The 15710-nt window shown below is 43.4% G+C and overlaps 2 protein-coding genes across 2 annotated transcripts; one reads left to right on the top strand and one right to left on the bottom strand.

Moving 5' to 3' along the window:
* Positions 1–2106: 2106 nt before the first annotated feature.
* Positions 2107–4020, bottom strand: dnajc30a (DnaJ (Hsp40) homolog, subfamily C, member 30a). The gene has a single exon (XM_077019480.1). The coding sequence runs from the start codon at positions 3558–3560 to the stop codon at positions 2868–2870; it is 693 nt and encodes a 230-aa protein (XP_076875595.1). The 5' UTR covers positions 3561–4020; the 3' UTR covers positions 2107–2867.
* Positions 4021–5640: 1620 nt separating this feature from the next.
* kctd7 (potassium channel tetramerization domain containing 7) lies at positions 5641–13528 on the top strand. Its single transcript, XM_077019479.1, has 4 exons — positions 5641–6304; positions 11017–11186; positions 11526–11704; positions 11844–13528. The coding sequence occupies exons 1-4, from the start codon at positions 6020–6022 to the stop codon at positions 12218–12220; spliced, it is 1011 nt and encodes a 336-aa protein (XP_076875594.1). The 5' UTR covers positions 5641–6019; the 3' UTR covers positions 12221–13528.
* The last annotated feature ends 2182 nt before the right edge of the window (positions 13529–15710 follow it).

Below are 15710 nucleotides of genomic sequence, written 5' to 3'. Positions count from 1 at the left end.
CACACGTGCAGAACTAATACATCCGACTCACTCTCAGTGATGTCAGTAACAGTTACTTAGTAACGCGTTACTCCAATCTTACTAATTTTTTCAGTAACAAGTACTGTAATAAAACGAGTTACTATTTCCAGTCCAGTAATCAGATTAAAGTTACTTATCCAAGTACGTGTGCATTACTATTTTTATTTTCTTTAGTAAAAATATATATTTTTGCTTTCTTCTTGGCTCAGTTATACTTTTGCGTCTGACTGTAGCGTGTGACTCTACATGGTAGAGTAAAGAAATACCCGAAATACCCCTCAAAAACAGGGGAAGGAACATTTACCTGACCAATTTTTATGTTGCATTGTGTTCCAGGTTTGAAAAGTGCTGGAATTTTGGCTAAAGTACTTAAAAATGTTTGAAATTGTAATTGTATTTTGTTTCACAACAAATAGCGGTCTGACTGAATAATTCGCTTGTATTACGTTTACAAATACATTTACAAATAATACCGCACAGCGACACAAACGTAATGTCAGGAGATACGTTGTTACTGTTAAAAATGCACTTCTAATAAAGTGAGTATTGGAAACTTATTTTGCTGCTGAATGTAACTACTAAAGTAACTTGTAATCTAACATAGTTACTTTTAAAATCAAGTAATATGTAACCTAACTAGGGATGCAAATTATCGATTAATTCATTAATCGTTAGTTGATTGATCTTATCGATCGACTTTCGATTAATCAATAAGCGGCGTTTTTCACCTGAATTTCAGTGTTTCAATAGGGCCTTTAAAAATATCAGCTAAATGGTTCACTTTGTTCAAAAAGTATATATTATATTATGATAATTATATTGTATTATATGATATATTGCTCAAGTAATTATGCATTAGGAAATTTTTATGGTATAACAAAATACATTCTTTCATTTAAAAAGGAATAAATTAAGGACTGGCTCCGTTCTTGCATTTGAAACATTAGACATTAGACAAAAAAAAAAGAAGAAATTAAATAGAGAGCCAAACAGAATATTATTGAGCCTATGCTTGGACAATGTTTCTAGCGTTGTAGTGAACACACGCTGTAACACGACCGGAGAGTCCCCAAGTCTCCACAACATCATTGAGCTTGTCAGCTAAATTGTCAGCGGTGTGTCTATCTGACATGTTCGTCGTAATCAGCACTGCAGATTTTAGCTGCCAGTTCTCGTCAGTGTAGTGGCACGTCACAGTAATGTAACTTTCTGTTGTTAGAGCCGTCCAACAATCTGTTGTAAGGGCTACAGCAGTAGCAGTAGCTAGCTTTGTTTTTAGCTCACTCTCCTTTATTCGTAGCGAGCTTCGAAAACGCTCGCCTTCCCAGTGTAGCTGTGATTTTAGGTTGACCAGGTGCAGTGGTGATATGCAGGACAGCTGCACGGTGTTCAAATGATAATTGAGTGAGCTAGTGGAACTGTTATACTTCAATACCGCATTACACAGAGAATATTTGACTTCTTTGCCTAAATTAACAATGTTGAAATTGTAGCGACTACTACTCCTCGCAGCGAATTCCCTAACAGACAGGCACTTGGTCCTTTAAGTGACACTGGGGGAGCGGAGAGAGAACGGTGCTATTGTTTGAGTTGCGTGGAAAATAAAGTTTCCCTCCTCGGGATTTTCTGGATTACGCAGTTTCTGTCTTGTTTCCCGAACCCGCTTCAAAATGGTCCCACACGCACGTCTTTTCGCCCGCTTCATTTTGTTTTCCACTCTGGTCTTTCGCGACACGTGTTCACTTCTCGTTCTTACGCTCTGTTCAAGTTACTACAGTAGCACGCTCTAACGATTAATCGTGATTAATACATTTTGATCGACTAACCTCTTGATCGACAATTAATCGAAAGTCGATTAATCATTTGCATCCCTAAACCTAACTAAGTTACTTTTTAAAGGAGTAATCAGTAGTCGGATTACTAAGGTAACTAAGCCATCACTGCTCACTATATACACCAGGGGTGTCCAAACTTTTTGCAGTGAGGGCCGGATTTGGTGAGGAGAACGTGTATGTGTTGGGGGGGGGGGGGGGGTAGTAGTATAGTACGTATACCAGTATACACTGCCATCTTCTGGTGAAATATAAAATACAGAACTACACCGTCTGAAAATGACTTTATACACACATACAGTACTACTAAATTTGTCTGATAATGCAATTTCACCAACAACCCTGTCAGTGTGCAATGGATTTTAATGTAAATAAATTAGCTAAGAAAGGGTGGTGACCATCACATGAGTGTAGTAAAGCTTGTATAAATTACTCTGAGGAGATGCAGTAATACATATGCTTTCATATTTAACTATTAATCAAGTTCTGTAAGGCCACAAATTAATAGATCACACTTAGCTATTTGGATTAAGACCTCTTCAAGTCAAATAAATTTACACTCTGGGTTAAAATTATGAAAACAAGCAGTGATTTACCAGGATGAAAATAACACTAATAACTTTTACGAACCACGAACAACTTTTGAACCTGGTAACAATCCGTTTGCAAGTGCAAAACGACCCAAAATAAACTTGTGAAATGTGATAATTTCTCTCATATCTGTACTTACTTTAAATTGTGTAGCTTGTGGTAATAACGTGTTACTATATTAATGGTGGACAACAACACTGCAGTTTTACTAATGTCAGCTGTAACACCAGATTCGGGTCATCAAGGTCAGAATCAGATTACGGGGAAAACTAATCCGCAATTATGCCCCCTGGATTCCAACACCTCGTTTATGTTGTAAAATGATTGCACGTCTGACAAGATCACCTCACTTTTCTTATATTTTCTTATTTTAAGCCATTTCCAGATGTGTTTTATTGGTCATTGTTATAAACAACAATCCACTTAGTTTGCTCTCAGGCTCATTAAAATAACAACCGCCATGGCCGTCATCACCCCCAGCGTCACCTCCACCACCTTCCCCCGGTCTCGCTCTCGAGCGCGTCGCCTCATCTCCTTCAGAATCTCTCTGCGCGCGCGCTGATCCCTCTCGCGCTGCAGCTGCTCGCCGTAGTACGCGCGGAAGAACGCGTCGAAGTCGTTGCGCGCGTGGGTTCCAGATCTGGGAGCGTGGCCCGTGCGCACGTGCTGCCCTGAGGATGGGGCCTCCTTGGGCGCGCTAGAGCCGCGCACGTCGGCCTGGCTCAGGAGCCCACTGTCGTATTTCCTCCTAAGAGTCGCGTTGCCCAGGACGCTGTACGCCTCACTTATTCGGGTAAAGTGAAACGTGGCGCCCTCGCTGTCCGCGTTCTTGTCTGGGTGATGGATGAACGACTGTTTGTAGTAAGCGGTCTTGATTTGCGCTTGAGTAGCGCTTGGAGACACCTTAAGAATATCATAATATCCTGTTTTTGACTCATGCAATGGGGTATCTTGATACCAGTTTCTGTTGGCCCTGCTGTAGGCTCTTCTACCACCGCTGGATAGCCATGCACCACACGGGACTTCACAAAGTGACCCAGTGTGAGCGCCCACACGGGTGGCTCTAGGAGGGCGCGTTACATTTCTGCTCACACTTAACTTGATCCAGGTAACCATCTTGGATCGGGTTAAGGTGCGCGCTTCGCTCAACACCACATTAGCACCATTATATAACGTGACACTTTCCAAAACGTTTCTGGGAAGACAGTCCGACAGTGACTTTGTCTGTGATGGTACAGGAACGTTGAGTACTCCTCTTATACCAGTAGTATCATTTAGTACTCCTCTTATACCAGTAGTATCATTTAGATCAGCGCTCTCCAAATATTCTGATCTAAGGTCGGTTTGAATGCTTCGTCTGCTACATGATCCTCGGGATCACTCGGAGGTAATACGCATACAGGCGCGACCGTATTGTAGATGACTATTGTAACTGCATATTTATCTCCCACAGCGAAGAGTATAAAGTGAGAAAACTTTAAAAGTTTAATGACTCCTTGCCCAAAACATTGCCTGACCTCCGCGATTCTGCAAAGATCAACAATTATTTTGTTTCCGGTAACGAATAAAGCGACCAATCAAAACACGCCTTCTTGGGCCAACGGTGAGAATTTGTCCAATCTGTGTTAAGGAAGAATTTCAGAAGCCCTGATAGGCCAGGTCTTCAAGTTGTATTCGGTACGGGGCGACAGTGAGAGTAATGTTCCTCTCTATACTGTATTATTATTATTCAAGATTTGTTTGTTTGGAAAATACCGAGATTGTCAACGGTTAAGTAAATGTGTAATTAGATTTTTGAAATTAAGTAAATAGAAAACAAACACAGACCTGGATGCTATAAAAACAGGGTCCCATTTACTACGAATTGCTGAGCAATTATTACTATATATATATCAGAGGTGGGACCAAGTCACTGTTTTGCAAGTCTCAAGTAAGTCCAAGTCTTTATCCTCAAGTCCCGAGTCAAGTCTCAAGCAAAGACAGTCAACTCAAGTCAAGTCTCGAGTCAAGACAAGCAACAGTCAAGTCAAGTCCCAAGTCTGAAACTTGGAATTTCAAGTCCTTTCGAGTCTTTTTTTTTTTTACAGGCACCAACGCTTTACGAATGCTACACTGATGCATTTCTTTACTCGTTTTGTTGGTGTCCGCCAGCCAAAAGATGACAGATCATTTACATTTTATCTTCTCTTAATTACATAAATGTACTTAAACAAGAATGTTTCGTTACATCATTTTACACGAAAATAGCAAGCTTCATCGTAAGCAAGATGCTGTCATTACGAATGGTTATTCTAAACATTTGGATAAAATGTTTAAATATAAACTAATAAAAGGTTAGGGTTATTTTTTCATTGTTTTCTGTTATTGTGGGGTCACGGTGTAGGCTACTATTGTTACCTGGAGATTCAGTGGGGTCACATATTCTGATGGCTGCCGACAGAATTGGTGACCCCAGTTAAAAAGGCTCACCTGTACATCCCATTCATGATTTCTTTGTTGGCTGCAATGGTGAGGGGATGGTAAATCTTGTTTAAGTACATTTATGTAATTAAGAGACGATAAATGTAAATATAAACATCTGTCATATTTTGGCTCGTGGACACCAACAAAACAAGTAAAGAAAGTGCATCAGCATAGTTTACGTAGCATTCGTAAAGCGTTTGTGCCTCTGAACAGAAACTGTGAAATAGCGCCCCCTGTGGTCACAAAACTCGACGGTCACAGAATCTGGTGTAACGCCGGTCTGCGTCAGAAGGACGGAAATGAAATTAATGGGGCGCACTTTATAAATATTAAAATGCGTTTTAAAATTCAGATTTGGGGTAAAAAAAATAATCAAGTCTTTGCAAGTAAACAGGTTCAAGTCCAATTCAAGTCCCAAGTTATTGGTGTAAAAGTCCAAGTCAAGTCTAAGTCTATGAATATTTTTTCAAGTCAAGTCAAAAGTCTTAATATTAATGACTCGAGTCTGATTCGAGTCCAAGTCATGTGACTCGAGTCCCCACCTCTGATATATATATATATTGTAATAACACACACACACACACACACACACACACACACACACACATACACACACACACAGGTATAAATATATATACAGTTATAATATATATATATATATGTGTGTGTGTGTGTGTGTGTGTGTGTGTGTGTGTGTGTGTGTGTGTGTGTGTGTGTGTGTGTGTGTGTGTGTTATATTTACACTTTGTATCATTATGGTCTCTCTGGCCCAATAACCTGTGAGCATGCGAGTTACGTACATTGTAAATCCGTATGACTTTACGCATGTAGCGTAGTGCCCACGCTCTGTGCTGTCGCATACTCCACGGACGTAAATGCCCAGGCTGTGTTCTGGGTTATTTAGGGCGCACAGTTCCAGGGCTTCACTCTCTCCGTCTAGCAGGGCGATTTGCCTCGAGGTCCAGGCAATTGGCAGCTGGTACCGAGACTACAGACTCCACCTCTTGCCCTGGTATCGTGCTATGTTCGTCTGCCATCCAGTGCAGCCGACCCAGTTGCTACATCTATACTAAAATCTACACAATAACCAGGCAGACTTGGGTTTAGTGTGCATGCAGCAGAATGGATCAGGCGAGGCACCCAAGGGAGAGCCGCCCGCGCTCGCCTTCAGCCCGCTGTCCATGGCTTCATCACGGGTAAGGAGGTTCGCACAGGAGGGACGTGCGGTCCCTCAACCCAGAGTGATGGTGGTGTTTTCGGCTGCGAGCGACACCCATGAAACTGGAGATGCTATGTCGACTTCTGATGCTGCGGAGAAGGAGTTCCGACCACAAGCAGCATCTACTCCGAACCGAACCCTAGGAAAGCCTCTCCACACCTTTAACGCGTCTCAAGAGGTAACCTGGCCGGTGTATGTTTAACTTTCAACAGTCACTATCGTAGCTCGTCTAATACCCATCGCTCCATTCGTTTGTTTATTGTCATCGTTGTTTACTGTTTTATCACCCAGAGTTTTCTACCCCTCAGCGTTTCCCTTTAACCCGTGGATCCGATTACAACAGGCAACACAAGTATTAACTCTGTTCTCTTCCCGTTGACTTGAACCTGGTTGGGTCTCCTCACATGGATCAGAACCGCTCTAATAGGCTCACGTCGCATGTTTGTTCAGTTATGTTGGGTCTGGGATAAGTGCTTTATATAAGTGCATTATATATGTGTCACTATGAGAATTGAAGATGTGTTTAAGAGATTTAAGTGTTGTGTGAATAGCGAGAACACCCTTGTTTTAATCGATATTTCTCAAGCCTTTTAAAAATTAATAGAACACTTATATATTGTCGACCATGTTGTGACACTGTACGTAATTTTTTCTCCCCAAAGGTGCGAATCAGTAATGTTATAATATTCCTGTTGTTGTAATATAGTTCTACAGAGCATTATATCAAGGTTTACAACAGACAACTGCAGATATTACTGAAACAGCTCCTTGAGGTTCCGCAATCACCACTTTGGTGCTATAACTTTTTATTTGATATATATTGTCACCATATATATAACCAAAGTCTTCAGACAACAGTTTTAAGCATCGGGCTCCCTTTTCCAGACAGTTCTATGTGGATAATCTGAAGTGCCTCTAGATGAGTCGTCAGCCAGCCAGGGTGAAAGGCAGAGCGTAGTTGCCCATGTACAAACACCAGACACCACGTACATATTGCACGATGTTGTACCAAAACTACAAAGGCAATTCTGAATGCAATAAAAAGTCTAAACCTGACAGGAGTGGTTCTAACCCACCAGCTATAAAGCTGTACACGTAATACTGTGTAGGAGCGGAGAAAGCTGAACTGACAGGTACAGCATGACTGAATCTGGTTCCCAGAAGTATTTCAGTTAATTCTGAACAGTGTGTTTTACGCTTTGCATTGTGATAAAAGAGACAACACCATATTCAACATTGCTAAAATAACACCTTGAAAAATCTGACGATTTACCTCAAGAACAGTTAACCTGCAGTTTGAACCTTGAACACAAGATGTCTGGATGTAGATCACATTTACAACTTTTTTCTTTAATGTTACATTCACACAAATATCCTCATGTGACAGTCATAGCTGCAATGGTGTAAATGTACACGTATGCCACAAACAGCTAATGTGACGTGTAAGCTCTAGGTGCTACTACATCTGTGTCTAGTGTGTTCATAATATCTTGACAGTTTTGTTCATGGGAGCATGTTGAAAAGACAATTATTGACTTTAAGCTTGGTGCAAAAAGGAAGAAAGTTGTTCTCTATGACAGATTCAAATACTTAATTAATGTGTTATTAACGTGAGCACATGAATAGGTCACATGATCTGTCTTTCTTTATTTACAACATGCTTCATGCTGGTCTTCAATGTTTTTTTTGTCTGGCCGTTTAAAACAGCATTGCACTGTTATCTTGGTAATGCAGAGGTCAATGAGCAGAGGTCACCTGAACTTCACTAACTGGCATCTGTCCCCACAGTCTTGCCCTTAAGGTGGTGGATAAGGCATCAGTTCATACCAATCCCCAATCCAGAAGATTGTGGGTGAAAGGAAGCATGAACCCTTTGTCCTTGGGGAACTTTATAAAGACTGAACTTTGGAAAAGACCTGTTGGCTTAGGCAGAGTTGCTGGTGTGTCTTTTGCCTGTACACTGTCATAACAGTCATGGCCTGGTGGTTAGGGAACTGGTCTTGTGACCGGAGGGTCGTGGGTTCGATTCCCAGACCTGAGGCCATGACTGAGGTGCCCTTGAGCAAGACACCTAACCCCAACTGCACAATTTACAAACAGTATAGCCTGAACAATATTTTTAACATAAGTAACTTTGGTGTGTACCAGTGTTTCCATTTGTTTTTGTCACATTTTCCAACTTCCTTTCCTTGCTCACATGGACCTCTCCGTGGTATGGAGACATGAGGAAGTTAAGAGGTTGGTGGTGGCCACAGGTCTCTACTGTTGCCACTCCACCTGTACGGAGCTTACAGGTGTAGCCTGCTCATGCTACATTGCTCTCTGCTGTCAGCTTTGCCTTTAAGGGCATCATTAAGAGATCATAAGGGGGGGGGGGTTGAAGCTGTGCAGCGAGGCACGTTTTGTTGTTGCCCCTGGAGATCAGAGGCCTTAGTTTCAGCTTTGCATTTAGTTTAGCAACAGCTAAATAAGCTAACTAAGATGGCAATTGAATCACACCTAATAGAGCTTTGACCTGCTGGCATATAGAAATGAGAACCAGAGAAAGTGAGAACGCTGTAGTGAGAGCAGAGCAAACCACGATCAAAACAAAACCACAGGGTAAACAGTCAGAGGCTAATGTGTATGCAAAAAGCTACTGCTGCAGTCAGTCAAAAGGTACTGACTACTGGGTTAACCAGCACATAGACGAATGCACTGCATAAATCAACAGCAGGAATCAATTTGGCCACGAAGACCTGGCTAGAGTGGTGTTGAGTGGTGTTGAGGAAGAGTGTGGAAGACCTGGCTAGAGTGGTGTTGAGGAAGAGTGTGGAAGACCTGGCTAGAGTGGTGTTGAGGAAGAGTGTGGAAGACCTGGCTAGAGTGGTGTTGAGTGGTGTTGAGGAAGAGTGTGGAAGACCTGGCTAGAGTGGTGTTGAGGAAGAGTGTGGAAGACCTGGCTAGAGTGGTGTTGAGGAAGAGTGTGGAAGACCTGGCTAGAGTGGTGTTGAGTGGTGTTGAGGAAGAGTGTGGAAGACCTGGCTAGAGTGGTGTTGAGTGGTGTTGAGGAAGAGTGTGGAAGACCTGGCTAGAGTGGTGTTGAGGAAGAGTGTGGAAGACCTGGCTAGAGTGGTGTTGAGTGGTGTTGAGGAAGAGTGTGGAAGACCTGGCTAGAGTGGTGTTGAGTGGTGTTGAGGAAGAGTGTGGAAGCTGGGAATGACTACATCATTAGCAACTCACAAACCCTGAACATAACTGCATTTGTCTTGGCCTGGTTTCTTAACAGGAAAGACGGGAATGATACATGGGCTACCAGGACAGGGAATGAGAATACCTTGTACCTTCAGAGAGGCAGGAACAAGAGCAAAACCAGAGCTGGAGCTACACGTCTGACTGGGTAATGTGTAATCTTAGGATGAGTTTTAGGGGGACTCAGAATATGGAGCACTGACCATTACAGAGTAATCTTAACGGGAAGATCATGAGATCTACATCACTAGAGCGAGAAGCCGTTTTTTTGGAGAAATATGAGAGATTTAGGGAAGAAGGAAATGAGGGAGACAGAAAATGAGAAAGACAGATGAATGGTGAGTGTACCAAGAGCCGGGCAGAAGGTACATCCACATCTGGAACTTCAAGACACCTCCTGTGAAGTAGTGAATGGTAGCATGAATCTTAGTCAGCATGTCCTGACCTAAGAGATTCAGTTCTGCTGCGTGAGAAGAAGATGAAGTTCAAAAGATGAAGGGCAAATCTGACAGAACAGAAGTAGACTGCTGGTTTCAGCAGGAACACCAACTATACCTACAGCAGTACATAGAGGCTCTAGTTGTTCACTAGATAGCCGAAGAGAAACAACAGAGGAAGTAGCACCAGCAACAGCAAACATTGTTTCACATTTGTCTTCAGTTAACGGACCACAAAAGGACATAAGTACATATAGCAGGGGAAACGTTGTCTACGTCTACTCGTCTGCGTCTGTGGATCTCCGTGGGTGCGGTTGTGTCTTGTGATAATCCGTCTCACCTGTGGCTCGTCTCGTAATCACGCGGGGCTTATGTGGTTTGTCTATTTAATGTGCGTTCGCGCAGTGTCCTGTGCTCATCGTTGTCTGAGTCTACACGTTTATGTGTACGTTTCATGTTTCTCCGTGTGCTTTACGCGCTATATGTTAAATGTAATTAAAGTGACGTCTGCTGCAAGTGAGGATTCCGTGTCTCGTCCTTTGCCCTGCCCGCACGTCACAGTATATTGTATCAGACCAGAAAGTTGTTTCCCAGTAATTCTTGGAGTGTGAGACTTGCATCTGCCCGAGTCCCCTGAGAGCAGTCACAAACCTTCTCTTTGTGTGCCGGCTGGTGGGCTGTTGTCTGTGTGGGACGTAAGAGGCACGATTGGTCAGCAGGACTGCAGCTCCTGGTTTTGTCACCAGATTGTGGAAGAAAAAGCCACATCAGGTGAGGCGACTGTGTGGCACCTTTAATCACCAGCGTTCTGGGGCTTTAATCCTAACCGACTGGCAGAGGGACTCAACTCAGTGTTACAGAATGGGGTCTTTGTATGCAGTTGGACACGGAAGATATTTAATCAGAAGCTAATTGAACAGTGACATTCATTGCCTAATTCTTGGTGCCTCATTGTCTGTGAAGAATGTGGGGAGCTAAGTGTTGGCACCTTTTGGTCTGATTATGCAAAACATACAGAAAAAATGGATTAAATGAAAGATAAGTTAAACTTCTAAAGTGTCTTATAAAAATCCTTTCTTGCTAGTACAGTAGGCTGCATTCTAAGGACAAACTAGAACTGTGTGGGATGTAATGAAGGCCTTTCATCATCCTCCTCCTCATTCTCTCTCTCTCTCTCTCTCTCTCTCTCTCTCTGTCTGTCTCTCCTTCCTGTGTCCTACAGTTTCCTGAGGTAATTTCCCTCAATGTTGGTGGGACATTCTTCACCACCAGGCTGTCTACCCTGCGCCGATATGAAGACACGATGCTGGCAGCCATGTTTAGCGGACGACACCATGTCCCGCGGGACGCTGAGGGCCGCTACTTCATCGACCGTGACGGGGCTTTTTTTGGGTGAGTCTAAAGAACACCCCTGCTGGAGAACACCCAACAACCCCCTTGCTGCAGAACAGTCATCAACGTCTCCAGTGCTCAGCTGGACCCACCTAACAGCGTTGAGATGTCAGCGAAGTGCGTGTGGTTTAGGTTTAGTCATGGCTCCCTAGTGTGTTAGTTAACCCAAGCACAGGGAGGTGGAGCATGGCTTCCTACACATCTACACATGTGCTGGAGAAACCTTTGCACTTTCTCTATATCAGCCTATAACACTTTCAAAATCACTTAGTAGTCAGTGTGTGCTTGTGTGTGCATTCATGGAGAAACGTCCTGCCTTCTGTGCTGTCCTGAGTGCAGGGACATTCTGAATTTCCTACGGGAAGGACAGCTGCCTCAGCGGGACCGCGTGCGTGCCGTGCATAAGGAGGCCCAGTTTTACGCTATTGGACCCCTGCTGGAGAGCTTGGAGGACACCCAGCCTCTGACTGGAGAGAAAGTGAGACAGGCTTTCCTCGATCTCCTGCCCTATTATAAAGGTAGGATGTGGGTACAACTGGCTCTTAGAAAACTCCAGCAGGATGTGTTAAGAGAGCATATCAGTTTTGCTTCTGGTGACGTGCATCCTCCTGGAAACATTCAGGTTTGGCCTTCATGCCTCTGTGTGTCCTGCTGCAGAGAATCTGGAGCGGATTGTGGAGATCGCGAAGGTGCGAGCCATGCAGCGGAAAGCGCGCTTCGCCAAGCTGAAGATCTGCGTGTACAAGGAGGAGATGCCCATCACGCCGTACGAGCGCCCGCTCTTCAACTCGCTGCGCTTCGAGCGCTCGGAGAACGAGGCCAAGCTGTTTGAGCACCACTGCGAGGTGGACGTGTCGTTCGGGCCGTGGGAGGCCGTGGCGGACGTTTACGACCTCCTGCACTGCATCGTGAGCGACCTGGCCGATCGGGGCATCACCGCCGACCAGCAGTGCATCGGGGTGTGCGACAAGCACCTCATCAACCACTACTACTGCAAGAGACCCATCTACGAGTTTAAAATCACCTGGTGGTGACAGAGTGTAACTGCAGAGGGCCGGCCACATGCAGGAGCCATGGAGTCATGGTGTGGCTGCGGCTTACATGAACTTACTGAAGTTGTGGAACCTTGTTAAATGGACTTTAATTGTTAGGTCTGTTGCGCTGGGCTGTAGTCCAAAAGTTACTCTTTGTGGTAATTATTCTTTCGTTATTCTTAGGTTCCTAAGTAGTGGCATAATTTATTTCAACCTTTTAGTTGGTGTTATTTTGTCCCATCTCAGTATCTGGAACACATTCTCCCTCTTCTGGAACAGTGTTGTCCGTTGTGATGTAGTGCAGCTCTTAGGATCTCTGAGTCTGCACACCGCGTGTTTCTGTGCATGTTCTGGACGTAGGGTGAGGGTTAGATCAACCACGCTCAGTTCAGCAAGACTGCAAATCACTTGGCTGTGATGTATTTGCTTTGCATTGGGTTTGGTCGCACCTCTTGGTCAAGATTTCATGTATTTGGTTTAATGAAATGTCTTTGTGTTGCTGCTTACCAACAGGACATGCAAGACTATTCAAACTGCAAATAAATGTCACAATACTTGGGACTTTTGGAAGCCTCAAGACTTATAAGTCACAAAATGTTTAAACCCACAAATTCTGCTCTCTGCCAAAAGGCATAAGTGCTATTTATAGAAGGCTCATATCATGTTTGCTTTGCAAAGATATATTATTTAAAATTCACGTGTCACAGTTTGGTTCAGCTAGACCTGTGTAATACTTTTTTTATTATTAACTAAAGAGTATACTAAGAAATGCTGTACTAAATGGACTGTTAGTCACCTTATTCCTGTTAAGGTTACCTCCCACACTGCTGGTCTGGTTTGCCCTGGTGTAACATGTACGAATGTCTGTATGCTTCTATTGACATAATTTCCTGTCTGGGGAGGTTGTAGCTCTCATGCCTTATTAAAGGAGATTAATTTCTCACTGAGATTACTTTTTAGACAGACATTATGGTTAGCACTAAGGAGCAGTTCCACTGTAGCAGTTTGATGGTGATGTTGAGACTACGTCACCTTTCGTACGGTTTTACTCAGCTCCCAGGGCAGAAGAGACTGTGACAGTCGCATGGACTCTCAGTGTGCGTCGGCCAGAGATTTGTCCAGCTAATCTGAGAAAACTGAGTTTTTCGCTGGGCACCACAAGCAAATTCCGCAGTTCAGTTGTCACTGAAGGTTAACTTTACTAGCGCTCTGATGTTAATGAAGTGATATATGATGTTTGTTCGACAATGTTATTGTAATGCTTTACTGTGCTAACAATAAATTATGTATATTTTGACATTTGTATCATGTATGGGTAGATTTGTTGACTAAGCAGTAAAAGAGGAATAAACGTTTAACATTCACAGGTAAGTTTACAAAGTCATAGATGTACACCTGTCACATATGGAAAGTCATTGGGGCAAAAAAGGATGGAAATAATTTTAACACCATACTGCACTTTTGTCACACATACAGTGACTTTGTGTTAACAGTTCCAAAAAGTCATGATTTTATTCTCTGAATTAATAGGAAGCTATACATGAAGATGTATATTCATTTTCATGGAGATAATTAGCATTTTAGCTAACTGTGAAGTTCTGGAAAACTTTTCTGCTCCAATGTTAATTGCCTCTGCAGATGCAGATTTGCAGTGTCACTAATCACAACTATTGGTCATTTACCCATAAGCTTTGCATTTCAAATGATTTATTGTTTTGATAGCAAAAATTTTGCTGTGTCTTTTCTGTAGAACTGCATCTTGTGACCTGCATCCCGTGACAGATTAGCTTCCAAAATCTACAACCTAAAAATATAAAAAATGCAAAATCATCCCCCTCTCATCATATGACCACTAACATCAGAGCAATAGACCTATTTATATCTCCCTATATATATATATATATATATATATATATATATATATATATATATATATATATATACACTGCTAAAAAAATAAAGGTATTTATTTAGTTTTTTTTATTATTATTTAAAAATAAACTCAAATAACACATCCTCTGAATGAATGAAATATTCTCATTGAATACTTTGTTCTGTACAAAGTTGAATGTGCTGACAATAAAATCACACAAAAATCATCAATGGAAATCAAACTTATTAACCAATGAAGGCCTGGATTTGGAGCCACACACAAAATTAAAGTGGAAAAACACACTACAGGCTGATCCAACTTTGATGTAATGTCTTTAAAACAAGTCAAAATGAGGCTCAGTATTGTGTGCGGCCTCCACGTGCCTGTATGACCTCCCTACAACGCCTGGGCATGCTCCTGATGAGGTGGCGGATGGTCTCCTGAGGGATCTCCTTCCAGACCTGGACTAAAGCATCCGCCAACTCCTGGACAGTCTGTGGTGCAACGTGACGTTGGTGGATGGAGCAAGACATGATGTCCCAGATGTGCTCAATCGGATTCAGGTCTGGGGAACGGGCGGGCCAGTCCATAGCTTCAATGCCTTCATCTTGCAGGAACTGCTGACATACTCCAGCCACATGAGGTCTAGCATTGTCCTGCATTAGGAGGAACCCAGGGCCAACCGCACCAGCATATGGTCTCACAAGGGGTCTGAGGATCTCATCTCGGTACCTAATGGCAGTTAGACTGAGCACATGGAGGGCTGTGCGGCCCTCCAAAAAAATGCCACCCCACACCATTACTGACCCACTGCAAAACCGGTCATGCTGAAGGATGTTGCAGGCAGCAGATCGCTCTCTACGGCGTCTCCAGACTCTTTCATCTGTGAAGAGCCAGTGGCGAATTTGCCAATCCTGGTGTTCTCTGGCAAATGCCAAGCGTCCTGCACAGTGTTGGGCTGTGAGCACAACCCATCTGTGGACGTCAGGCCCTCATACCATCCTCATGGAGTCGGTTTCTAACCGTTTGTGCAGACACATGCACATTTGTGGCACCTTCTGTTCCTTCTTGCACAAAGGCGGAGGTAGCAGTCCTGCTGCTGGGTTGTTGCCCTCCTACGGCCTCCTCCACGTCTCCTGGTGTACTGGCCTGTCTCCTGGTAATGCCTCCAGCCTCTGGACACTACGCTGACAGACACAGCAAACCTTCTTGCCACAGCTCGCATTGATGTGCCATCCTGGATGAGCTGCACTACCTGAGCCACTTGTGTGGGTTGTAGAGTCCGTCTCATGCTACCATGAGTGTGAAAGGACCACCAACATTCAAAAGTGACCAAAACATCAGGCAGAAAGCATAGGTACTGAGAAGTGGTCTGTGGTCCCCACCTGCAGAACCACTCCTTTATAGGGGGGGGGGGTCTTGCTAATTGCCTCTCATTTCTACCTGTTGTCTATTCCATTTGCACAACAGCAGGTGAAAATGATTCACAATCCGTGTTGCTTCCTAACTGAACAGGTTGGTTTCACAGAAGTGTGGTTGACTTGGAGTTATATTGTGTTGTATACACACACACACACTGCATAAATTTTTTTAGTTCGTTATTTTCCCTATAATTAA

The sequence above is a fragment of the Brachyhypopomus gauderio genome, chromosome 10 (assembly GCF_052324685.1).
Source record: "Brachyhypopomus gauderio isolate BG-103 chromosome 10, BGAUD_0.2, whole genome shotgun sequence".
NCBI classification, from domain to species: domain Eukaryota; kingdom Metazoa; phylum Chordata; class Actinopteri; order Gymnotiformes; family Hypopomidae; genus Brachyhypopomus; species Brachyhypopomus gauderio.
The sequence above is the reverse complement of the archived record's forward strand: the minus strand, read 5'-3'. Positions and strand labels throughout refer to the sequence as shown.

What these genes read in the sequence shown, in the direction of transcription:
- kctd7 (XM_077019479.1), top strand. Translation starts at nt 6,020, where the DNA reads ATGCAGCAGAATGGATCAGGCGAGGCACCCAAGGGAGAGCCGCCCGCG. An exon ending in CCTTTAACGCGTCTCAAGAG is followed by an intron (nt 6,305 to 11,016) that starts GTAACCTGGCCG and finishes TGTGTCCTACAG; the next exon opens with TTTCCTGAGGTAATTTCCCT. An exon ending in TCTCCTGCCCTATTATAAAG is followed by an intron (nt 11,705 to 11,843) that starts GTAGGATGTGGG and finishes GTCCTGCTGCAG; the next exon opens with AGAATCTGGAGCGGATTGTG.
- dnajc30a (XM_077019480.1), bottom strand. Translation starts at nt 3,560, where the DNA reads ATGGTTACCTGGATCAAGTTAAGTGTGAGCAGAAATGTAACGCGCCCT.